Source organism: Myotis myotis, unplaced genomic scaffold (genome assembly GCF_014108235.1).
Source record: "Myotis myotis isolate mMyoMyo1 unplaced genomic scaffold, mMyoMyo1.p scaffold_m19_p_19, whole genome shotgun sequence".
Taxonomy (NCBI): domain Eukaryota; kingdom Metazoa; phylum Chordata; class Mammalia; order Chiroptera; family Vespertilionidae; genus Myotis; species Myotis myotis.
This window is the reverse complement of record NW_023416323.1, coordinates 42317658-42341853: the sequence shown is the minus strand read 5'-3', so window position 1 is coordinate 42341853 and position 24196 is coordinate 42317658. Positions and strand designations below refer to the sequence as shown.

General features: G+C 56.9%; 1 protein-coding gene across 4 annotated transcripts in view; it reads left to right on the top strand.

Moving 5' to 3' along the window:
• The window catches only part of PHKB (phosphorylase kinase regulatory subunit beta), a 66236-nt gene that overhangs the window by 35736 nt on the left and 6304 nt on the right, over positions 1-24196 (top strand). For 3 of the 4 annotated variants that reach the window (XM_036345059.1, XM_036345061.1, XM_036345062.1), the window contains 16 exons: positions 451-508; positions 1201-1278; positions 2683-2841; positions 6167-6261; positions 11759-11814; positions 12245-12338; positions 13015-13098; positions 13693-13797; positions 14528-14610; positions 14758-14848; positions 16085-16146; positions 16221-16383; positions 16458-16539; positions 18420-18477; positions 20562-20652; positions 22987-23186. In XM_036345059.1, the coding sequence (XP_036200952.1) occupies positions 451-508; positions 1201-1278; positions 2683-2841; positions 6167-6261; positions 11759-11814; positions 12245-12338; positions 13015-13098; positions 13693-13797; positions 14528-14610; positions 14758-14848; positions 16085-16146; positions 16221-16383; positions 16458-16539; positions 18420-18477; positions 20562-20652; positions 22987-23186 (1559 nt within the window). Of the gene's footprint in view, positions 1-450; positions 509-1200; positions 1279-2682; positions 2842-6166; positions 6262-11758; positions 11815-12244; positions 12339-13014; positions 13099-13692; positions 13798-14527; positions 14611-14757; positions 14849-16084; positions 16147-16220; positions 16384-16457; positions 16540-18419; positions 18478-19597; positions 19689-20561; positions 20653-22986; positions 23187-24196 lie in introns of all 4 variants that reach the window. The other variant, XM_036345060.1, reaches the window with a different exon arrangement.

Genomic DNA, 24196 nt, shown 5'->3' with positions numbered 1-24196 from the left:
CCCCGCTCCCTCGCTGGGGAGGCCTGCAGGCATGTGAGCCCCCTTTCTCCAAACCCTTCTCTGACCCTGGCAGACTCGGGGGTTCGTCCCTGTTCCGATGGACGGACATCTCAGAGGGCGGCAGGCGCTGCCTGCTCGCCGCCTCCCTGTGGGCTGGGCCCTCGAGGGAGCGCGTCTGTGTTCTCAGCCCTCGTCCCGCTGATGCCGGGCACGGGCGGTGCTAAGTCCCCGTGAACATTTATGGAGCGAAGGCCCTGAGCGATGATGAAGCACATGAGCTCTTGAATGAGTCCAGGGAATTTAAAAAACAACAAATCAGCCCCGTTTTGTTATACAATAAGTCACTCCTTTTGCATATCCCACGGTAATTGTGATTGATACATTGCCCTGACACTGTGATTGTCCCAGCTAATTGTTCATGACATTTCCATATTTTATTTCCTGTTCTAGCTGTTCGATGGCATCGAATGTGAATTCCCCATATTTTTCCTGTACATGATCATCGACGGTGAGTGAGCTTCCCTGCGGGCTGGGCGTGTCGGGAGGCGCAGGCACGAGATGCCACCGCGTCCAGCCGCTCAGACGGCGCCTGTGCCATTTCGGCATTTTACGCTCTCCCACTCCCGGCGCAATGCTAAATCACTTAGAGAATTAGAACCACGCTGTGAATTATTATTTTAAAAAATATATTTTTATTGATTTCAGAGTGGAAGGGAGAGGGAGAGAGATAGAAACATAAATGATCCTTACACTGGGGACTGAGCCCGCAACCCAGGCATGTGCCCTGACCGGGAATCGAACCGAGACCTCCTGATTCATGGGTCGATGCTCAACCACTGAGCCACGCTGGCCGGGCTGAATTATTTTTAAAATGATACAGCTCTATTTTCATATTTAGAAAGAAGGAAGTTTCATGCGTAGAAACCACGAATGCTATAATCTTCGACACCGAATATCTATAACATTCACACTGAAGAATCGAGAAATTTCAATTAATAATTAGTTTTCAATCCTAAATGCTAACATGGCCTTCTGAAATTGATTTCCTGGAAAACTATCACACATTTTCATTACCTTTTTTAAAATTTATGTTTATCATTTACCTAGATAATTACCAAAATAGTGGTAGGTGGGCCGGTGGCTCTGCGGGGAGTCCCCGCGTGCTCGCTGAGCGGCGCTGCGCTGTGCTCTGCGTTGCAGGGGTTTTCCGAGGCCACGCCGCGCAGGTGAAGGAGTACCAGGACCTGCTGGCGCCCGTGCTCCACCGGACCACGGAAGGTAGGCTGCGGCTGCTGCAGGCGCTCCTCCCCAGGGGCTCCCGGAGGCGCCTTCCACATGTGCATGATTCCTCTTAGAGCAGTTGCTGTCAGACGGAAGGAAACGAGGGGGCCTTGAATGAGTTAGAAAGAGCAATCTATTCACTTGTCACAAATGTGTCTTCTGAAAGGAGTGCATGTGGCACGGCCGGGATGGGGGGTTCAGGTGGTCGTGGCTGCAGCCACTGCAGGACGCAGGCCGGGTGGCGGGTCCTCCTCTGCCACCCGCTGTGGCTCCTTTGCTCTGTGCTGGCGTGACAGGAAGGACTGGTTTAATCCTTACCAGAGGATATTTTTTCATTGAAAGGATTGGTTTAATCCTTACCAGAGGATATTTTTTCATTGATCTTTAGAGAGAGCGAAGGGTGTGGGGGAGAGAAGCATTGATGTGAGAGAGATACATTGGTTGGTTGCTCCCATACACGCCCCAGCCAGGCTGGGGATGGAACCTGAAACCGAGGTACCTGCCCTTGACCAGGAAGCGAGCCTGCGCCGCCTCAGTCTGGGGGCTGTGCTCTCACCACTGAGCCCCCAGCCAGGGGAGACGTGACGGACCTGCATCAGGGCCCGGAACCACGGTGCTCAGGGGAGTCCGCCCGCAGAGGGCCACGGGAGGCCCTGGTCGCGGTGCTGCCACGGCCCAGGGCGCTCTGGCCTCCTCTTGGGAGTCGCCTGTCGCACCTTCCTCAGGTTACGTCCATGTCCGCTAAGACGCCGCCCTCTGAGGATGGACGTCATATTTTAGAAATGACCGCAGGCCCATCCTTGGAGCAGCGTGTGGGTTCCAGTTGGAGGCCGCAGGGCCCAGGGCGGAGCGGGACGGAGTCCTCTGTGTGAGACAGAACGCATTCTCAGAGGAATTTCAAAGGAGAAGCTCCAGCCCGGCCGGCGGGGCTCAGGGGTCGCGCTGACCGAGGAACCAGCGCAGGACAGACCCTCGTGTGGGTCTTCACACAGTAACACTTAGCTTCCCCCGAGGAGCAGGTCTAAGCAGGTGGCTGGGGAAGGTGTGGCGCGGAGGTGCTGGGCCCGTGCGAGGAAACGGGGTCTCTCTGCTCTCAGCCGGGCTCCGGGTCTGACCCCCCCGCACCAGGTCCCAGGTGTGAGCTTCCCCGACCCTCCCTCCCTCTAACACTGGCTTCCTCGCCTGCCAGCACTGCATCGCGCCGCGCCGTGGGTGCCCTTCCAGGCGCCACAGGAAGTGTTGGCGATAGCGTGACCTGCGCGTGGAATCGGGTCCTCAAGTTCTTCCCCAGCAGCTTCTGAAAGGGACCCCCCAGCCGCTTCCCGTAGCCCGTCGGGCCCGTCACCTCCTGCACCAGCCTCGTCTCGCTCTGCTTCCTAACAGTCACTCTCGCACCCCCAGGCCACCCCGTCGTCCCCAAGTACTACTACGTGCCGGCCGACTTCGTGGAGCTCGAGAAGAGAAACCCCGGCAGCCAGAAGCGCTTCCCCAGCAACTGTGGCCGCGACGGGAAGCTGTTCCTCTGGGGCCAAGCCCTGTACATCATCGCGAAGCTGCTGAGTGAGTGGGGACGGCGGGCGGGCTCCCCGGGTCTTCGCGCCCAGACTGTGTGTGTCTGCGGCCATTATTGTCGGTCTCGGGGTGGGTGCGGTGCGGAGGCCGGGGAGCTGCTTCGTCTGCACAGGCCTCTGAATGCGCCTCTTTGACTGCGTGCCGATGGGCAGTTTCTGGAAGGTGTCACGTAGGCGTGGGCCGCTCTGATCTCAGGGCTCCGGCGGCGTGTGGGGCTCCCGCAGAGGCTGTGGGGGCGCCGATGCACTTTATAGAATAGAATGACACTCCCGTCTCATGGGATGGCCACCTGGGGTCAGAGCTTTAGCAAGCCGCTTGCCAAAAGGGATGGGCTATCTCCAGGTTCCTTCTTTCCCATGAACCCGTGTACTGGGTGTCATCCCCGAGGCTCAGAAGAGCCCTCCCCACTGCCCAGGCCACGCAGCCATGACCACAGCACTTTATGGGTTTGGTCAGGGCCTCCCGTGAGCGTGTCACCCGGAGCCTCTGTGGCATTAAACATGCTCATTAAACAGACATACTTTGCTAACTTAGTAAGATGTGACTTTGTATTCTGCTTCATTTACATGCTGATTATTAAAAAACGTATTTCTTAGTCATTTCTCTGTCCTCTGTAAAGTGTCTCGTTACTTCGCTCTGCCCATTTAACCTTGGTTTTATGTTTTTTTCTCAGTCTGCATAGTGTTTTATATATTACGTGTATTAAACCTCTCTTGCATTTTCCTAGTTTGTTTATCTTTTTAAAAAATATATATTTTTATTGATGTCAGAGAGGAAGGGAGAGGGAGAGAGAGAAATATCCATGATGAGAGGAATCATTGATCGGCTGCCTGCTGCACGCCCCACACTGGGGATTGAGCCTGCAACCCGGACATGTGCCCTGACCGGGAATCAAACCGTGACCTCCTGGTTCATAGGTTGATGCTTAACCACTGACCTACACCAGCAGGGCTCTGTGAAATGTTTTTTAAATTGTCATTTCATTAAAGAAACAAAAATTATCCTCCATACATCTTCTTACCCTCAACAATGATGGTTTGAGCTGAACTCAGGGTCTATTTCATAAACCTTTCTGTGCATTAAAAGGCAAATATGAATGGCCCACCCACCCGCTGAGGGTTGAAAGCGGCTGCCGTGTTTGTGGAAACGCTTGGCTGTCGGAGGGTGGCCCTGTGCGGGGAGCTGCAGCCACCTCCCCATCCTGTGCTGGGTCGGGTGTGCTCCTGCAGGCTGGCCCCTCTCCCCAGGGAACGGTGCCAGGTGCCACGGAGCTGGCACCTCCGGGCCTCGGCTGTGCTTCCCGAGTGACGGAAACCAGTGCAGCGAGAAACAAACAACTATTCCTTGACCTTTAAGGTCTGAGCCACGTTTACCGCCGTGGCCACGAGAGCGACGATGACAGCAAGTAACGTTTCTAACCTGCTCCCGCGCCGGTTTGTCATTTTGCTTATTGAGTCTCCTGAGGGCCTGCTCCATGCCAGTGGGAGGGAGGGGCGGCGTCAGAGGCGAGCGCCTGGAGGGAGGCTCGTGAGCAGCAAGCCAGGCCCAGGCGCAGCGCAGAGCGCGCGAGAAAAACACGCCAGGAAGTCAGAGCTTTCAAAGGCCTCGGCAGCTGCTTCATTCGTGTCAGTGTTCGTAGACTGGCCCTTATGCTTTCCAAGGATATAACGTCTTTATCTGTCGTCCTTTCTAGCTAACAAAATAATAAGGTAGAGCTTCGTTTCCGTGGCTGGCGGCGAAACATTAATTATGTAAAATGCTGATGGCCGTGGGAGCTTTCCACATCCCAATGATCAGACAAATGAGGCCGGGAAATAATGTGCTGCTGTTTAGAATATCACGGCGCTAATCAACCCTGCCTCACGAGCTAAACTGCTATTAATAAATGGAAATGACAGGTCGATATTTGCCATCATTAAGCCTCTATTGCTTCCACTTAAATTTTGCAAAAGTACGCGAGAGAATGTTCTGGCATGTGCTCCCTGGTGTGGGCGGGACACTACCACCTCGTAGGTCTGACTTATCTGTTTGTGGCCTCCTCCTGGCGTCTTCCCATCAAGGGGTAGAGAAAGCGATTGCTCTTAAAGGGCAAGGTTCCCCGTGGTTCAGGGCCCAGGCCCAGGAGAGCCTGCCTGTGTGAGCTGAGCTCTGCCACTCCCCAGCGCGGGTGCTAGGTGCTTGGCCATGTGGTGCCTCCGATTCATCGCCTGCGAATGAGGGTGTTGTGAGGATGTGTGACCTGTTGCTGTGGCTGCCGCTGCTCCTCCCTCCCTCCTTCCTCTGTTATTAATATCGCTCGCTCATTGTTGAAGACCTCTCCCAATGTCCCTAGAAACGCCGTGGCGATCTGTGTAAAGGGTAGCGTTGCCATATGCCTGGACGTTGCCCAGCTTAGAGATACCGTGAGAAACGCTCCCCAAGCTGCAAGAAACGGGCATGCGTTTTTGTGGCAGACTCCCGCCCTGTTTTCCAGAACTGGTCACTGCTAAGGAAATGAGGTGGAAGTCCTTTTTAAGTAGACATTAAACGCGGTGAATTTAGACAAGTCAGCAGGCTGTTGTTTTTACATGATTGCTGTAGAACGGAAGATCAAGAGTGAATGAGCGTGTTTTCATAGCTTATCTGCAGTGAAAGTGAAAACAGGGCCAACTCACTTTAGAGGTAGGGCCTAGCCCGGCCAGTGTGGCTCAGTGGTTGAGCATCCACCTATGAACCAGGTGGTCTGATTCCTGGTCAGGCATATGTCTCAATTGCAGGCTCGAGTTCCAATAGGGGGTGTGCAGGAGGCAGCCGATCCATGATTCTCTCTCATCACTGATGTTCTGTCTCTCTCTCCCTCTCCCTTAGTCTCTGAAGTCAATAAAAAAATATATAAAAAAAGAAGTAGGGTCTTTATTTATATTATTCAATTAACTTTCACATGTGTGAGCAAAACACTAAGATAACTATGGCTACGGTGGCCATTTTTAAATTGGGCTGTTTGTCTTTTATTACTGAGTTGTAAGCGTTCTTTATGTTTTCAAGGAACAAGTCCCTACAAGATCTATGGCTTGCAAATATATTCTCCTCTTTTGTGGGCTGTCAGTTTGACCTTCTTGATGGTGTCCTTCGAGAAATAAAGTTTATAATGTGACCAAATCCAACTTATCTCACTTTTTCTTTTGTTTCTTAATGTTTTGATGTCGTAGTTTTATCTAATTTAAAATCACAAAGATTTCCTCTGGTTGGTAGAGTGTTCGTGAATGCCGTCAGGTTTTGCTGGTGTTGGGGGTGAACAGGTGCATTTTGGGTAACGCCTTTCCGTCCTCCCCAGCGGAGGAGCTGATCAGTCCTAAGGACATCGATCCCATCCAGCGCTACGTCCCGCTGCAGAGCCAGCGCAACGTGAGCATGCGCTTCTCCAACCAGGTAAGGAGACCTGCTGCCCCGCGCGCCTCATGCAGGGCACTGGCCGCTTAACTGGCGGAGGGTGTGTTCCGAAGGCGGTTTTTATTGCTCCTTCCGAGGGCAAGGCTCTCCCTCTTCCGGGCAGTTAGGATTTACGTGTCTGTATGTCAGCTGTACTTTCATTTGATTTATTTACTTTAATTTTTAAATCCTCACCCTAGGACATGCTCAGAGAGAGGAAGGGAGGGAGGGAGGGAGGGCGGGCAGGGGGGAGGGAGAGAGAGAGAAACACTGATGTGAGAGAGACACATCGAGCGTTGCCTTCTGAACCTGCCTTGACTGGGCATTGAACAGCAGCCTTTGGGTGCACAGGGCAGCGGGCAGCCTGCTGAGCCACACGGGCCGGTGACTAGACTTGAATTTTAAAAATGTCTTGGGGTGAGGGCTGCCTGTGAAGGAGGAAGTGTGAGCCAGAGGTGTCCAGCGAGATGTCTTCCCGGTAAACGTCCTCTTCACAGGGTGACCTGAAGGTGTCCCGCGGGCTTGAGAAGGTGCGGGGTGCACGGGGGCAGGGGCGGGGCGGGCGCCTCTCGTGCTGCAGCTCCGGGCGGGCCGCGGGGCTGGCAGTCGCTCCGCTGCCTGCTCTCGTGCTGGGCGGAGGGGTGTTTTACATTCTGTGTAGTTCTTCCTGTGGATGCAGACTACGTGGTGGCCACAGAATGAACGTTTGCAGGGTCAGCAAGGTTGACTGTTAGTCTGAGCAAGCTCAGTGGTAAGCGGCACCGGTCACGTGGGCTGTTAGGATGAGGCGCCGTGGGCTGTGGAGATGCCTGAGGGCCGGGAGCGGGTCTGCGTGGCCGGGCGCAGCCGGTGGACGCTGTTGACTAGAGCAGCAAGGCCCTCTCGCAGGAGTGAGGCCACACAGTGTACAGGCCCCTTCGTTGTCTTTCCATGGGCTTTTCCCTGGAGAGAGTAGAAGGGGCGGGGAGAGAGAGGGAGAGAGGAACAGTGATGTGAGAAACGGATTGATTGTTGCCTCCCGCCTGCGCCCGGATGGAGGTGGGGTTCAAACCTGCAACTGAGGTCCGTGCCCTTGACCGGGAATCAAACCCTTGACCCTTTGGTCCTTTGGCCCACACGGTAACCACTGAGCCAGACCAGCCTGGGCAGCGCTTCTTTTAGTTTAAAAAACATGCATGTGGGCATGTGCGCACGCGCGTGAACACACACACACATGCACACACACGCGTGTGCGCACACACACGCACGCACGCGCGCACACACACGCACACACACGCACATGCACACGCACACGCACACACACACGCGCGCACACACGCACACGCACACACACACGCGCGCGCACACACGCACATGCACACGCACACGCACACACACACGCGCGCGCGCACACGCACACACACACACACGCGCACACACGCACACACACGCGTGTGCGCGCACACACGCACGCACGCACGCACACATGCACGCACACACACGCGCGCACACATGCACACACACGCACACGCACACACGCACACACACACACACACGCGCACACACGTTTTAATGAGAGGCAGGGAGAGCCAACCGGGCCCATTCGATCCTGACACACTATTTCTCTGAGCCTTTTGATCATTTTCCACAAAACATGCAAAGACCTGAGTGGCTAATGGAGCAGAAGCTGTTCGGAGACGGTTACATCAACGCTGGGCTTTCTCAGGACACAGAGCGCCGGTGTGAGTGCACAGTAGACGCGTCTCCCGGCCTGGGCCCCTCGCTCAGGCGGGGACGGGCTCTGTCTCCACTCCCCGTCCGGACAGCGCAGCGCACCTGCAGGGGTGGCGATGCAGAGGAGCGGGGTGTGCGAGGGGGAGGCAGGAACAGGCGGGGGTGGGTGTGAAGGTGGGGAGAGCTGGACTCTGAGACAGTCAGGAAGGCTGACAACATGTGGTCTGGGAGGAAGGGCACAGAACTGGCCGGAACTTGGGGGCTGGTCTGCAGACCTGAGGGCCCGCCGCACAGCAGCCCGGCCTGGGCTCCACCGCCGCCCTGCAGCTCGCGCATCGTCACATGGCTGCTGGGTGTGGTGTGTAAGTCGGGGCACTGCCGTCGCGGGCTCCCAGGACCTGGTTGCGGGTGCCCTCGGAGCGATGGCGTGGACGGTGCCCGGAGCCAGGTGCGGGAGTGACGGACTCAGTGGTGGAGACGGGCCCCGAGGTGCGTTTGCCGCAGTCGGGGGGCAGCCTCTCCATGCAGCCGATTCCTCTGCAGCTCCGACAGCACGGGCTTGTCCCGCGCCCTTTGTTGTTCCTGTTTCAGAGCTGCTCACGGTTTCTGAGGTTTACGAGTCTTGGGCGATTTAAGGAAACTTGGCAGGAGGCCCCGCTTTATTCGGTTCACGTCATTCCAGTGCTCTCACATCGTTGGACCAGTTTGAGACAATTTCTACTTAAAGGATTAAAAACACACTTCACGTCATTCGCTTGGCAAAGAGAGAGTGTGCATGGGACCCTGAGCCAGGTTTCCCTGCAAGGTGGGGTCTTTAGCACTGAGCACAGGGCCCGTGGTCGTTACGATGAAACAGAAGGTCCCAGCCCAGGTGGCAAACACGCCTCCGGGAACCTGCCCCCCACACACATGCACACACGCGCGCGCACACACACACACACACACACACACACGCACACACACATGCACACACACACACACGTACACACACATACACATACGCGCACACACATACACATACACACACGCACAGCCACAGAGGGGCTTCCCAGGCGATGCCTCCGAGGGCGTAGAACCCCCCCCCCGCTCCCCAGCCACAGAGGAGCTTCTCAGGCGTATCCCCATCTTTAGGGAAGAAGAGCCTCCTGTCAATCACTGTTTACCCGGAGCCAATGGGAAGGACACGCCAGGTCAGAACTCTCCAGAACTGAGGGAGGTCAACCTGGAAGTTTAAAGCAGCGGGCTGACTGCTGGCACCATTCCAGCGGCCCCTGAGCTGAGGAAGATGAGCAGCTCCAATAGCAGCAGGAGGGCAGTGACGGCTCACACGGCCATGGCCTCCCATGGCCAGGCTGGAGCGTGGGGGGAGGGCAGGACGCCAGGCTGTGGTCCAGCGCCCAGGAGCACACGGAGCCTGTGGCTGGTGTCGTTGTAACCAATGCCTCAGGCCTCCACGCCCCCCCTCCGGGCCCCTCCGAGCCACTGGACGCCTGGCACCTTCCTCCGGGGGAAGTCCACTTGCTCATAAATAGAGGCCACTTGCCTGGGGCTTCCTTTCTCATGTTGAATCTATTGACGGGCTTAAAGGTCTGAGTCTCTGAAGAAGACCTCTCCGTTGGTCCACACGTAACTCCCCCTTAGCCAGTGCTCCTTGTCCCAGGGCGGCCCCTCCTAAGGGGCGGCGGGGCTGTGGGGGCCCCTCCCAGGCCCCGGAGACTCGCAGAGAGTTGGATTGTCTCCTGAATAGAACGTATATTTTGGGCGAGTGAAGCAGCATTTCACGTCTTTGGTTTAATTATTGTGATGGAGCAGGTCCCGTGTGCTGAAGCACCCCGAGGCAGCTTGGGTTCCCGGTCATCATTTTGCAACACCCCAGCGCTGAGCCTGTGAATTGCGTTTAATAGGCCAATTAGAGCGGCTTGAGCTGCTCTGCCGGTTGGGGAGGAAGGCAGGTAGGCGAGGGATGCTTTTCAATCGTCAGAGCTTGTTTTCCAAGCTCCAGAGCCGGATGGAAGCCGGTATCGATCGGTAAATCGCGTGCATATTTACCTCGTGGGCGCCGAGTTCCTTCTGTGGGGGACGTGGGCGAAGGGCTCCGGGCGGGGCTGAGGCTGATGCTCAGCAGGCAGGTGGTTTGTGAAGGGGGCCTGCTGAGCTGCTGGGTTTGCCGTGGGAGTTCTTCAGCCCCTGAAGCCCCCAGCCGCTCGCTGCTCACGTGGTGCCTTGGGCGTGGGCACTTCAGAGCTGGTGCCCGTCTGCCAGGCAGAGGGAGAGAACAGGGTCCAAGCAGGCCTGCGAGTCCAAAGGAAACACCAGGCCGCGGCCGGGAGCTGCAGTGCCCTCCTGGGACGCCCCGGGCTGCCTGCCAGCCCGCGCCCTCCTCGCCCCTGAGGCAGGAGCCCTCACTCCCGCAGACTCAGCGACCCAGCGGAGCCCACCCTCCTTCTGATGCAAACACCGGGCTTCACCCGAGAGAAATGAGGTTCCGGGTTTTGATTTCTCGTTAGAAATCTCGATGGGCCTCTGAAAAATTCATTTACTTTCTCGCCCTTTGGAGTAACATGAACTGTTAAGGTTTTTATCGAATAGAAATAGAATTTATAGCCCTGGCCGGTTTGGCTCCGTGGATAGAGCGTCAGCCTGCGGACCGAAGGGTCCTGGGTTCGATTCCGGTCAAGGGCACGTACCTTGGTTGTGGGCTCCTCCCCACCGGGGCCCTGGTCAGGGATCCTGCAGGAGGCAACCAATCGACGTGCTTCTCTCACATCGATGTTTCTCTCTGTCTTTCCCTCTCTCTCCCACTCTCCCTAAGAATCAATGGAAAAAATATCCCTGGGTGAGGATTAAAAAGAAAAAGAAAGAAATAGAATTTATAGTGTTTGTAATACATATTTATTTTTGTTGGGCTGTTATATGTTCATTTAATCACGCGGAAGTCCGCCCGAAATGGCATTGTCACTGCGATCCTGGGGGTCGTGCCTTTGGCTGCGTGGGTTTCGCTGCTGATGCGCACATTCTGTGCTCCTGGCCTTCCATGCCATGCACGGTCCCCCCTCAGAGCCACAGAGGCAGTCCCCGGCGGGTCGGCCGTGGACAGCGCGCCGCGGGAGCGGGGCGCATCCCTGTGAAGGCGTGTGTGCCCGTGTCCTCAGAGCTGCCTACCGCGGGGGTCCTGGAGCTTCTGAGCGCTCCCTGCGGGTCACGTAGGGCTCAGGGCATCAGATGGCCAGAGCCCGTCTCCGTCACCCGAAACAGAAGCACGTGCCCAGCGCTGGCCCCGAGGGGAGCCGCTGAGCCCCAGCTTGTGCGGGGACACGGTGCTGACTGCAGCCAGTGGGCCGGCCCCCCATGTGGGAGCCACACCTTAGAGCATGGCTCTCGGACGCATGAGGTGCGGAGGCAAGTTGCTAACAGGACCGGGAGGAGCCGTGTGCGCGTTAAGATGTCAAACGAGTAACTTCACTCTCTGTCTCACAGAGAATACGAACGTTGGGTTTTCATTTGTAGCTCCTCCTCTGCCCGCAGAGGGAAGTGATGGGAAATGGCTCTCCGTCCCCAAACTACTCTCAGGCCTCATTCCAAAGAGCCCAAGGGCTCACCTCCGGGTGGTGAGCTTGATGGCTCCCGCCTGTCCCACTGTGCGTGTCGGAGGGACCAGGGCGCAGCGAGAGCAGGAGGGGCGGCCCCACAGGCAGCTCGTGCCGTCCTCTCAGTGAGCCCAGAGACGTTAACGCTGCCCGCGGTGACCGGATCTTCTCAGTCGCGCCCCCTTTCTGTGTGGCAGGGCCCCCTGGAGAACGACCTGGTGGTCCACGTGGCGCTCATCGCGGAGAGCCAGCGGTATGGAGCGTGGAGGGAGGCGTGCGCTGTGGGGAGCCGGGCAGGGGGGCAGGGGGACGGGGGGGCTCCGTGCGGGCCCCTGGCAGGGTTTAGGGCGGCGTGCGCGCCCCTGTAAGTGCAGGGCCACGTTCTCGTCAGTGTCAGTGACGGGAGTGTTAACCACTGTGACCAACACCAGTGTGGCCTGGGGTGCAGCACTGAAACACAAGCACACAGATTAGGGGGATCCCCCAATCCTGTGCTTGCCTGTCCCCCATTGGCCCGTCCCAGAGCTCCCACCTGATATTCTGTGAGGCCCCCGGGCCCCGGGGTCCCAGGGCAGACGGCGCACTGCTCCGCTGACCAATACAGCTGCCCCGAGCCCGGTCTCTGCCCGTGGGTTCCACGCTGCTCCCCACTGTCCCCAAGGCCCCTCTGCCTGGCCCTTCAGCCTCCAGGTTTTCCTCAACACGTACGGGATCCAGACGCAGACGCCTCAGCAGGTGGAGCCCATTCAGATCTGGGCGCAGCAGGAGCTGGTGAAGGTGGGTGCTGGCTCCCCACCGTCGCCCTGGGAGCCCCCTTTGCCTGACTTCTGCAGACCTCGTCCCTTCAGTCACATCAGCACTGAGATGGAGATGAACGCACAGGCAGCGCACAGATGATGTCATCTATGCACCATCCATGTCCACGTCTGCACACTGATGTGTGTGGCGTGCATGCATCTATGGCGTTAGGGAGCTGTCCTGCTGCTGCTGGTGGTTTAGGGGTCACAGCATAACTCCCGCCCCTTTAACATGCACCAGCGTTGCCCAAGGGGTGGTGGGAGTCGGCGGGGCCGTGTAGTTGTAGCATTTGGCTTAAACTTTAAAATAAAATCAGTCAGACACTCCCGCTTGGGTGAGAAGTGCTGGGAGGAGGAGGGCGCCTGTGGCCTGTGCTCTGACGTTAACTAGCGGACGTGGTGGGCCCGGGGCCTCTGTCTCGTTCCCTTGTGCATCGGCAGAGCCGGAAGCTGACTCTGACCGTCTGGCTCTCACATCTTGGGGTCGAGTCCAGTGGCCGCCGTCGGCCGGCTTGTGTGCCTCAAGCCCATGGGATAAGGTCTCCCCCACTTCTTCTCTGGAGAGAGAAGAAAAGGAGCAGGAAATGGCGGGGGTGGGGCGGGGGCAGGGGGGAAAGCACGCTCCGCGCTGGACTGTTAACACGTGTGTCTTACAGGCCTACTTCCACCTGGGCGTCAACGACAAGCTGGGGCTCTCGGGGCGGCCGGACAGGCCCATCGGCTGCCTCGGCACGTCCAAGGTGCGCGGCTCCGGGGGTGGGCGCCCAGCACCACGGGCGGGAGCGGCTGCACTTGGGCTCCTCCCTGGAGTCGGTTTTTAAATTATATTTTTACTGGTTTCAGAAAGGAAGGGAGAGGGAGAGAGAAACATCAGTGATGAGCGAACCACTGATTGGCTGCCTCCTGCACGCCCCCCACTGGGGATCGAACCTGCAACCCGGGCCTGTGCCCTGACCGGGAATGGAACCTGACCTGCTGAGTCATAGGCCGATGCTCAGCCCCTGAGCCACACTGGTCGGGCCTGAGTCATGATTTTTTACGGCCAATCTCCTGGTTGGAGTTGTGTGACATCACAGAAGCCTCTGGGCGGGAATGAGCGCCCCGCTCCGGTACCTCTGAGTGCCCGGAGCTAGCGGGATGGTGGTGGCTGCTGAGGGGCTCTCTGTCGTGGTGGAGGGACGGTCATGTGCTTACTCACACCCCCAGTCAGTCAGGGGCTTTAAAACTCCTTCATGTTACGTGTTTTTTATGAGTCTGTTATTTGCCTCCTCAGAATCGGACATTAGTAGTCATTTTTTCAGGGCTCTGTGTTTATTTTGAACTTCTCCCTGCAGATTTACCGCATTCTGGGGAAGACTGTGGTGTGCTACCCCATCATCTTCGACCTGAGTGACTTCTACATGTCCCAGGACGTGCTGCTGCTGATAGATGACATAAAGGTAGCCGGGAGCACTCCCTCACCCACAGGCAGGGCTGTTCGGCCAGTTCCATCCTAGGTCCTGGCTCCGACCCGTCACACTGGCGGTCTGGGTGACAGGGTCTGCCCTGCTTAAGCTTGAGTGGCTGCTCGGACTCTGCGGTCCTCTGGCGCCCGTGGGTCATCTCCTCTGGAACAAAAGCTGAGGAGAAGCCATTTATTACGAAGAATGTCAAGGAAGACCTCAGCCAACTCGTAGCCCCATTAGTTAAGCCTCCTCCCTTTTCCGTTTCCACTGCGGAGGGTCGTGGCGCCCCTGTTTGCTCATCATCACGGCCGCCGCGTGAGCGTGTGCCCGGCCCTGAGGGGGATGGGCACGGAGACACTGAGTCGGAGGAGAACCTCCCCATGGCGGGAGGCCCATGGGGGTTCAGTCCAGTCTCTCCACCTCCCGTCTCACACGCTCACGGGTGGAGGTGAGCATGAGCCTGCCTCCCCCTGGGGCCGTCCTTGACTGCTTATCAGGCCACACGCCAAAACAAAAGCAACCTTCATCCGTGTGTCTGTTCTCTTAGAGAACAAAGTAAGAAGGCAGGGTGGTTCCGGTAGCTTGTGCGTGCCCTGCCGTGTGCGTGTAGGTGCTGGACTTCTGCCCTGGTCGTCTGCTCACGCCAGGGTGCCCTGGGAGTGACCTGGGCATGGAGGGCTTTGCTGGCTCAGCCAGGTGCCACCCCGCCCCGCTGTCCCCACAGAACGCGCTGCAGTTCATCCGGCAGTACTGGAAGATGCACGGGCGGCCCCTCTTCCTCGTGCTCGTCCGGGAAGACAACATCAGGTGGGTGGGCGCGGGGAGGTGCCGCCCGTGCTCCCCGTGCCCCTCGGGCTGGCGGCGCGGGCAGGTGTGAAGGGCTCTCAGGGGGAGGTGGTCCGTTTCTCATCCTGCGTTCATGTGCGCGTCTTGCTTGTCTGCTTCTATCTCTAGGGGCAGCCGGTTCAACCCCATCTTGGACATGCTGGCGGCCTTCAAGAAGGGCGTGGTCGGGGGCGTGAAGGTGCACGTGGACCGCCTGCAGGTAGCTGGTGTTCCTCCGGCGCCAAGGCTGAGCTCGCACCTCATTTAGTTAGACAGTTAGTCCCATGAGGGCGCAGGTGTTCTCCACGTGCGTGCTGTGGGAGGCGCTGGTCTCGGGGCGTTATTCCCGCCGTCTCCTGTGCCTGCGGCCGTCCTGTCCCCCTGACCCTCCCCAGCCCACTTGCTTATTGATTCCAATTAAACATTCCCTTTTCGGGCTATTAGTACAGAAGGGTGGCCAAGCTAATAAAACTAGAAAACATTAAATCAAAATTAACTTCCTTTTCTTTTTTTTTTTTTTTAAATATATTTTATTGATTTTTCACAGAGAAGAAGGGAGAGAGATAGAGAGTTAGAAACATCGATGAGAGAGAAACATCGATCAGCTGCCTCCTGCACATCTCCCACTGGGGATGTGCCCACAACCCAGGTACATGCCCTTGACCGGAATCGAACCTGGGACCTTTCAGTCCACAGGCCGACGCTCTATCCACTGAGCCAAACCGGTTTCGGCCAAAATTAATTTTCTTATGTTTTCAGTGTTAGTTACGAGCTTTGAGAATAAATGAATTCTTGAGTCTTTCTTTATACCCACATTACAATCCAGTATCAAACCGGTTCTCTCCTCTCAGAACCTAGCTGTTCCCATCATCTCCAGCCCCGACACTGGTCCAGGCCACCACCATCCCCCCTGGGTCCTAACAGTCCTCTCCTAAGTTCCCATTGGCCACAGCGGCCCCTCCTCCTGCTCTCCCCAGCCCATGGGCCTCCAGCGCCTTCCCCTCGCCCAGTGAAGCCGAGCCCTCTGTCTGTGTGCTGTCCACCATGAGCGCACCCAGCGAGTCACAGGGTCTCTGCCCAGACCATTTCAGCATTTCGTGTTTTCTTTGATTTCAAATTATTTTTTAGCATTTTAATAGGCAATGAATTTTATCTCAGCTTGAAAAGGACCACAGCTCCGAGAGCAGAGAGAAGTACAGTTGGTGTCGTGTTGCTGTCCTTATTCACTCTGACTCGTGGGCGCAGCTCGGTGTCTGGGCTGTGTGTGTGTGTGTGTGTGTGAGTGTGGGTCATGTGCAAACCCGTCTGATTTTAGAACGCCCACGTAAGAAATGGCTTCAGGGTTGATATCGTGTTAGGCAAAGCCATTTGAAGAATGACATGGGGACAGCCAGGCGTGCGCACGGGTCACAGAGCTGGGCTTGAACTCATCCGCGCCCGCCTTCCCGCCCTCCAGACGCTGATATCGGGAGCGGTGGTGGAGCAGCTGGACTTCCTGCGCATCAGTGACACGGAGGAGTGAGTCCCGGGGCGGGTGTGTCTCCGGTCCCATGGCAGGTGCAGGAGTTGGACCGTTCCCTGTTGGTGTCTAGGGTTCCGGAATTTAAGAGTTTCGAGGAACTAGAGCTCCCCAAACATTCCAAAGTCAAACGGCAGAGCAGCGCCTCCCAGGCCACCGAGCTGGAACTGCAGCCCGACGTCAGCCTCGCCGAGTGGAGGGCCCGACCCACCCAGGACATTCTGCAGAAGCTGGAGGTGAGGCGGGCCCTTCCCGGGGACCCGGAGTGAGGCCTGTGGCGCCCCGTCACCCCCGTGATCTGTGTTCCCAGGACTGCAGCGGCCTGGCCAGCCAAGTCATCCTGCTGGGCATCCTGCTCAAGAGGGAAGGGCCCACCTTCATCACAAAGGAAGGTAGGGCGGGCGGAGACGTTTCCAGAAGCGGCCGCGCTGCCGTGAGCTTCTGCCGAACACGCGTGGCCGGTGCCCACCAGGCTCACCAGTGACTCCCTTGAACTCTTTTAAACATTTACGTGGGAAATGCTCATGCCCGCCACCTGGCCCGGCGGGGGAGGTGTGAGCTCCTCGTGGCTCAGGGACACGGGGTGTTTCTCTGATGGTCTGAACGGCGTTGGAGCCGGGGTTCTGCTGGGACTCTTAACCTGGTGGCTCCCGGACAGTGTCTCTTTCCAGTTTTATTTTCTGTCCGTTTTCAAGAACAACATTGAATTGTTGTAGCTATAAACACTAGCCGCCCCTTGGTCCACAGCAGCCACATGGGCGGAACCGGCACGGGATGGGGTGTGCTCTAAAGATGAACAGAAATAAGCCCCTTCCGTGGTGTCCGCCACTCTGCGTTCACGGGGAACCCGTCACCCCTGGACCCGAGGTTGTGCATTGAGTCGCGGCTCTCAGGAGCCCCCGAGCTCTCCATCGGGCACTTTCCAATAGAGAACAATGCAGGATACACTTCACGCGGGTGTTGTCCAGCTACTCAGCCTTTTGGGCTCACCTGGGACATGTTGCTTTGGTTGGACCTGGAAACTGAGTCAGAATTTTAAGCATCGGTGTAATTAATAAGATTTATAGTTTGGTAGCGAACTAAACATAATCGCTTATTTACATAAGGCGATTCGTTTTTGCATTATTGTAGCTAAGAGCTAACCTTCTTGAGTATTATACATGCGAATTAAATACTCCTAATTTTCTTAACTAATTAAAGGCAGAAAAACTTTAGGCAAATTTCAAACAGAATCCCTCATTTCTAATTAGTATTGAAGCTATAAGTATAAGCAGAATCCCAATTATATCGAGGACATTCACTGAAATTTACACTTTAAAACAATAGGATTTCATAAAAGCAAGGATTTCATTAGGAGCCTGGACTCCAGGATGGGTATTTAGTAGTGCTTTAAAACAGAACAATATTCATGTAAATAGTTGATCACGAACATGCTGAGGGAATCATTTCTTAAGCCATTTTTTGTAAACTTGGGAGTAATACTCATCTTTCACTTAGATACTGAGATGGTTTAAATCTGTAAAGCCTTACGATAGAGTGAAAATCACGAGCATGTATAGAATCTGACTGTGATTTTGTCCAGTTAGCTCCAGAGCTAGAGAAGTAAGTTCAGGGTAAAATGACGACCCTGCTCTTCACCCGGTTCCTCTTGGTGCTCTGTCTCCTCACGTGGTTAATCCATCGGCAAAGCCAGCATGAGGCCTGGCCACATGGGGACTGGCGCCAGAGCGCGCAGGGCGTGGCGTGGGTGTGAGCAGCAGCCCATACGCCTCCGTAGTTTTGCCGAACAAGTAAGTGAAGAATCGTATACAGGGTGTCCCCCCAAAACGTATACACACTTTGAATAATTATTCATTCCAATGGGTTAAATCAGAAAAGAAAACAATATCAATTGAGCTATCAAAAATATATATGTATACATTCTGGGAGGACATCCTGCATATGCAGAGCCTCCAGCATTTGCTCAGTTGGCTATGCTCCGTGTTTTATTTTCTGCAGTGAATTAAAGTAACACTTTCATGTGTTGAAAACTTAGAGATTGCATATTAATTAAGAAAAAATCGAGACATCCAGTCCTCACTAAATCACCTGCTCAGACAAAGTAGCAGCAAGGGCAGGACCACACTGTGTATCTGGGCTGCATGTTACCTGTGTCAGGCAGTGCGGGACATTACGGGTGTGGGCGTACCAGCTCTCGAACAAAACAAAATGGAAATGCAAGGGGCTTTGAAGCGGAGAATAAATGTGACGCACTCTCTTCCCTGATGTCCAGGTACCGTGTCCGATCACATCGAGAGAGTCTATAGGAAAGCTGGCAGCAAGAAGCTCTGGTTCGTATGAGTGTCCTTGTCCTGGTGTTTGTTCTGTGTGTTGTCCTAGTGAAGGGCCTGAAGATGATGGGCTGGTCTCCAAGATGCTGTTCCCCCTGATTTCCACTGTCCAACTCCGCGGCCAGCACTGTGCCTGCCACACTCCCCGAGATTAAAGTGCCTGGGAGAGAGACTCCCCAGGAGCAGCACCTGGGGGTGTGCACGGGTGGCCTGTGCTTGACCTTGCCCCCTGGAGCCCAGCAGTGCTTCCAGCTCTGCTTTGTGTCAGGAGCCCTGCCCGCTGCCGCGGAGGCTGCGGGGGGAGAGGCTCATGTCAGCACCAGCACCAGTCATCCCCTGAGCAGGCAGTTCTCACCACTTAGACGGAATAGCTCCCAGGGCCCGCAGTGGCTTCGTGGAAAATGACTAATGTGTTCTGCAGCGGTAGTCTCTTCCCAGGGGTTGAAACAAAAATGAGGTAAGTCGAAATAAAACAGTTTAAATTCACAGCAGGGCAGTTGGCCTAAACGCACGGCTCTCTGCATTTTGAAGCAATTCTAACAGCGTTACTGGCAGAATCTAACATTTTGAAAGTAAGAGTATACATATATATTTTTTACGTGACCCATTATTTTCTCATTTGGGGGGAAAAAAGTCTCAAGATATGTAAGAAACTCCCTTCACCCGCGTGAGCCTTGGGTTTCGTATCTCTGAAACCAGAGCATTGATAAGCCAGTCTCTTGGCAGCCTTCCCGCTCTGTGATGCTCACAGACATGCCCTTCCCGCCCGGGAGAAATAGTGCCGTAACCTGGGGGGGCCCCGTTTCTCACTGCAGACCCTCAGCACGGGCAGCGTGCGAGCTCAGAGGTGCTGCCTGACAGCCGGTGAGGGCCCGAGTGGCCATGATCGTCCTTTGGCTTAGCAGCCCCGGTTTTGCTTCACTTGCCTTTTAGATAAATGTTTCACTTGGCTTTTAGATAAATGTTTCACTTGGCTTTTAGGTAAGTGTTACCCTGGCATCTTAGATAGGCCATTGGCCAGCAGAGGCTGACGGTGCTGACTGTATGTTGAAAAGAACAGGCTCCCGGAAGTTGTATTGACTGTATTTTCCGTTTTATGGCTTCGCACTGACACACCCAGGTTGGCGGTTCGCTCCGGGGCTGCATTTACCCAGAAATTCTCCTCCTCCATAGCCCCGCACGTTACCACCATCCTGGTCCATGGGAAGCAGGTACACGCACGGCGTGGGGCCACGGCTGCCTGGCGTGTGGGCTTCCTTGCATCCGAGGGTCGAGCCTCCCTGCTGGGCGGGTGTGTGGGTGACAGCTTTTCTTAACGCAGGGGAGTCTGTCGCACTGACTGACCAGTTACTGACTTCGCTTTTACCATTCCCTCCGCACTGAGGTCAAGGCATGGACCCGCCTTTATAGGCCAGCTCTCACCAATACCCCGAACTTCAAGAAAACCGTTTTAAACCTGTTTTTTACTTTTTTTCACCTAAAAGTTCCATATGAATTTTCACTTTTGAGGGAGAAACAAATTGCATGTGCTGTGCTTTAAAAACAATCTGTTCTCCGAAGGCTAAGACTTTTGCAGAAATGTAAAAATAGCAGCGTGAATTCCTTCCTCCCACATTCTGGCTTCAGCTAAGAAAAATGCTGGTCTTTCCTTGTAATGCTTCCTACACCCAGCACTCCGAGAGTCCCGTAAGCCAGGCATTCCGGTCCGAGGCCCCGAAGGACACACAGTTGGTGGTTTGTACCAGGAACAGATGATGGACAGGGTTAGACATCAGCCAGCCTTTCTGTGCAGTCAGGGCTCCCACCGAATCCCTCTCCGCCCCCCACCCCCAGGCCTGTCAGGCTCCCTCTCCTCCTGGTTAAGATAATAATGGGACCGATGACAGCAGCTGGGCCCAGTGTTGTGGGCTCAGTGTCCCCGCAGGCCATGGCGAGGCCCTGGCTGTGCATAGGTCTGCGTCCCCCTCGCGGGGCCCCGCAGGCCATGGCGAGGCCCTGGCTGTGCATAGGTCTGCGTCCCCCTCGCGGGGCCCGGCACACATCATCAGCTTGTGACCCTCTGGCTGCTCTCTTCTCGCCCCCAGGTCGGTGGTGCGCCACGCAGCGAGCCTTTTAAGTAAAGTAGTGGACAGCCTGGCCCCATCCATTACTAATGTGTTAGTGCAGGGCAAGCAGGTAAGTGTCCTGGGGGGACCCTGCTTTCAAATCTGGCGCCCTCGGGTCCTAGGCCTTCGTAGCCACGTTGTCAGAAACTCAGGTGCGTGCACAGGGGTCTTCCCCAGCATCTCCCTCAGAGAGGCCGGCACCAAAGGCACTCGCCTCTGCTCCTGCTGCCCCACGGGAACTCGAGGTCAGGGCCGCCGCCCACACAGAACGCGGGGCACTGCTGAAGGCAGGTCTAGCGCAGGGCAGGACAGGTGAGCAGACAGGTGCACAGCGCAGGCCTCCCTCCCCTCACGTGCGATTTTCTCCCCTCGGGGTATACTGACTCCAGGCCCTGTGCCCTCGGGGCGCCCCCCCCCCCCAGCTCCTGTCCATGGGCCCCCCTGCCAGCTCTGGTTAGATCCGCTCTGGGTCCTCCTGGCGGGCCTGTGACCCTCCAGGCTCTGGACCCCAGTTCACTGAAGCATGGCGCTCACTGCGGCTCGCAGGGCTGTGCCCTGTGCAGTGTGCCCGCCTGGGCCGGCGCATGGGCACTGGTGCTGTGGCTGCATGGAGCGGGCGTGCGCTTAGGAGGGGCGGCTGCTCAGCTTCTGGCTGTGCTCCTGTGCTCTGACTGCCCGGCGGAGTGAACGCCTGTTTGCTTCTTTCTCTTCTTGGGGAATATTGTGCTTTATTGTCGTTTCTTAGAAGTTAACCGGGGCCCCGGTGAGCTTTAAAGTTAGGAAGGGCTTTAACTCTTCAATGAAATCAACCGGCTGCTCGTACACAGGGCTCAGCTCCTCATAACTGACGTGATCCCCCCCCCGCTCCCCCCCCCGCCCCATGGCAGCTCTGAAGCGCGAGAGCAAGTTAGTGATTTATCCTGTAACGTTAGTAACAGTAACAAAGTGGCTGCAGCCGGACGGGTGCTTGGCTGGTTGAGCATCGTCTCAGGCACCAAAAAAGCTGTGGGTTCGGTTCCTGGTCGGCACATGCCGGGCTGTGGGCTTGATCGCAGTCAGGCGCGTACGGGAGGCAGCTGGGCCATGTGTCTCTCTCCCATCGATGGCTCTCTCCCTCTCCTTTCTCTATAAAATCAATTTTAAGAAATCACAGTAATAAGGAAACGCCTGAAGAGAAGTTGGATCACCTTTCTCATGTTACTCTTTCGCTTTCTCACGTTGCTGAGAGGTAGAACTTCCATCCCCTCTGCCGGGCACACAGGCAGGGCCAGGGCAGCGCGCCCACCGTCCTCGCCACAGCGCCAGCCCGGGTGGCGCCCGCCGAGCGCCCCGAAGGGTGTGCACGGCCGGGAAGCTTCTCCCTGTCCTTACCTGGGAGCAGCGTTAATCTCACCGCATCTGAGAAGGTTTTGGAGAACGTTGAGGTGGCTGGCATGGATTGGGGTTCAGTTTTCATTGCCTCTGGAGGCCTCCATGTGCCTTCAGTGTGTTTCCTTTACTGGCATCTTCGTAAACGGATCGCACCTGGACTGGCCGGTACCACTCGAGACGCAACAAACCAGAAGTTCTCAGTTTCTATCCACCACAGAACTGGGGCAAAGGGCCCATGCTCTGCCGTCTCCCCTCACCCCTGCAGACCCAGGGCCCTGCTGTGCTCTCCCCTCACCCCTGCAGACCCAGGGCCCTGCTGTGCTCTCCCCTCACCCCTGCAGACACAGCCCCTGCTGTGCTCTCCCCTCACCCCTGCAGACCCAGGGCCCTGCTGTGCTCTCCCCTCACCCCTGCAGACACAGCCCCTGCTGTGCTCTCCCCTCACCCCTGCAGACACAGGGCCCTGCTGTGCTCTCCCCTCACCCCTGCAGACACAGGGCCCTGCTCAGCAGCACTCCCTGCTCTGAGTGTCCGTCACCACCCTCTGTGCTTTCTTGTTCCCGCCTGTGGGAGGCCGCGGGGAGGCCTCTGTGGGTGAGGGAGCAGCCAGTATTTAGAATTCACTGGGCGGCCTCCCCTGACCCTTGAAAGGGCGACAGTGTCGTTAAGCAGCCCCACGGGAACTGGGAGAGAAGGGAGGGCATCCCTCAGACGCCACGTGGGTGGGCTGTGCGGAAGGACGCCGCTCAGTGCGCTCTGGTTCCTCCGGGGCGCTGCTGGGCTCCAGTCCTTCGGAGCAGTTCCATCTCAACAGTCATTTATATTCCTCCCGCCCTGGCCGCTCTCCCCACACCCCGCCTGCCCCCGCCTGCCCCCCGCTTTCAGTCCACATGCACTCGGGCCGGGGGGACTCATGCTTTCAAAGCCGTTTTCATCAAGGCAGGAGCAGCCGCCCCCGCCCCCGGCTGCGCGAGCCCTGCAGCCTGCCCTCGCCGAGCCTGGGCGGATGGCTCACCAGCTCCGCCTCTGCCAGGTCACGCTGGGCGCCTTCGGGCACGAGGAGGAGGTGATCTCCAACCCGCTGTCCCCGCGGGTGATCAAGGACATCATCTACACGTGCAACACCCACGACGAGCGGGCGGCGGTCATCCAGCAGGAGCTGGTCATCCACGTGGGCTGGGCCATCGCCAACAGCCCCGAGCTGTTCAGCGGCATGCTCAAGATCCGCGTGGGGTGAGTCGCGCCGCCGCGCCCGCGGCCTCCCTCGCCGCCCTCCTCTCTCCAAGGTCAGCCCCGGGGCGGGTCCTTGGCGAGGCTGCCGGCAGGCCCCGGCCAGCAGCGAGCCCGCGAGCCCGGACGGATGCTGGTCGGTAAGGATTGGATTTGCTGTCTGGTATTGATTTGCGCTCGGCTCTCACGTTGAGGTCGATCAAGCGCTGACAGGCCCATTACTGTAAGGCCTGCGCGGCGGGCTCTGTGCCGGGCCTGTCAGCCAGCGCCGGGGAGAGCCGAGGATGTGCTGTCAGCCTGCGTCACCCCGCCCACCTGCCTGTACACCCTCCACACAGGGACGGCCCGGGCACGGCCCCTCCCGATGCCCCGCCACCTCTGTGACCACACAGCCCAGGGAGGAGGGGAGGACACCGCTCTGAGGTCATGAGCGTGGCTGATGCCCTCACAGGCCTTGACATTCGATGCGAGAGAAGGAGGGAGACCACCCTCCCTGTGCCCGTCTGGATCGGGCACCGGTCCCCTCGCAGCCCGCCGCCCCTATGGGATGGCTTGGTGTGGGGCGTGCAGATGCCCATTCGCTTAATAGCAACCTGGGCGAATTCTTCTTAGCATCTCAAAATAGCTTCAGGATGGTTATTAAAAATGGTTTCTTATTATGAATCAGTACATTCTTTTAAAAAATATTGTTATTGATTTCAGAGAGAAAGGAAGAGGGAGAGAGAGAGAGAAACATCCATGATGAGAGAGAATCATGGATCGGCTGCCTCCTGCACGCCCCACACTGGGGGGTGAACACCCAACCCGGGCCTGTGCCCTGACCGGGAATCGAACCGTGACCTCCTGGTTCCTAGGTTGACGCTCAACCACTGAGCCGCGCCTCCGGGAGAATTGGTGCGTTCTGATGGCCCTTCCTCTGTTCGGAAAGTGCCAGCCTTCCTGGTTTAGAGTGGCGTCCGGTTCCATGCACTCACGTTCCCCTGCTTGACGGGGCCCGTGGGAAAGGAACTTGC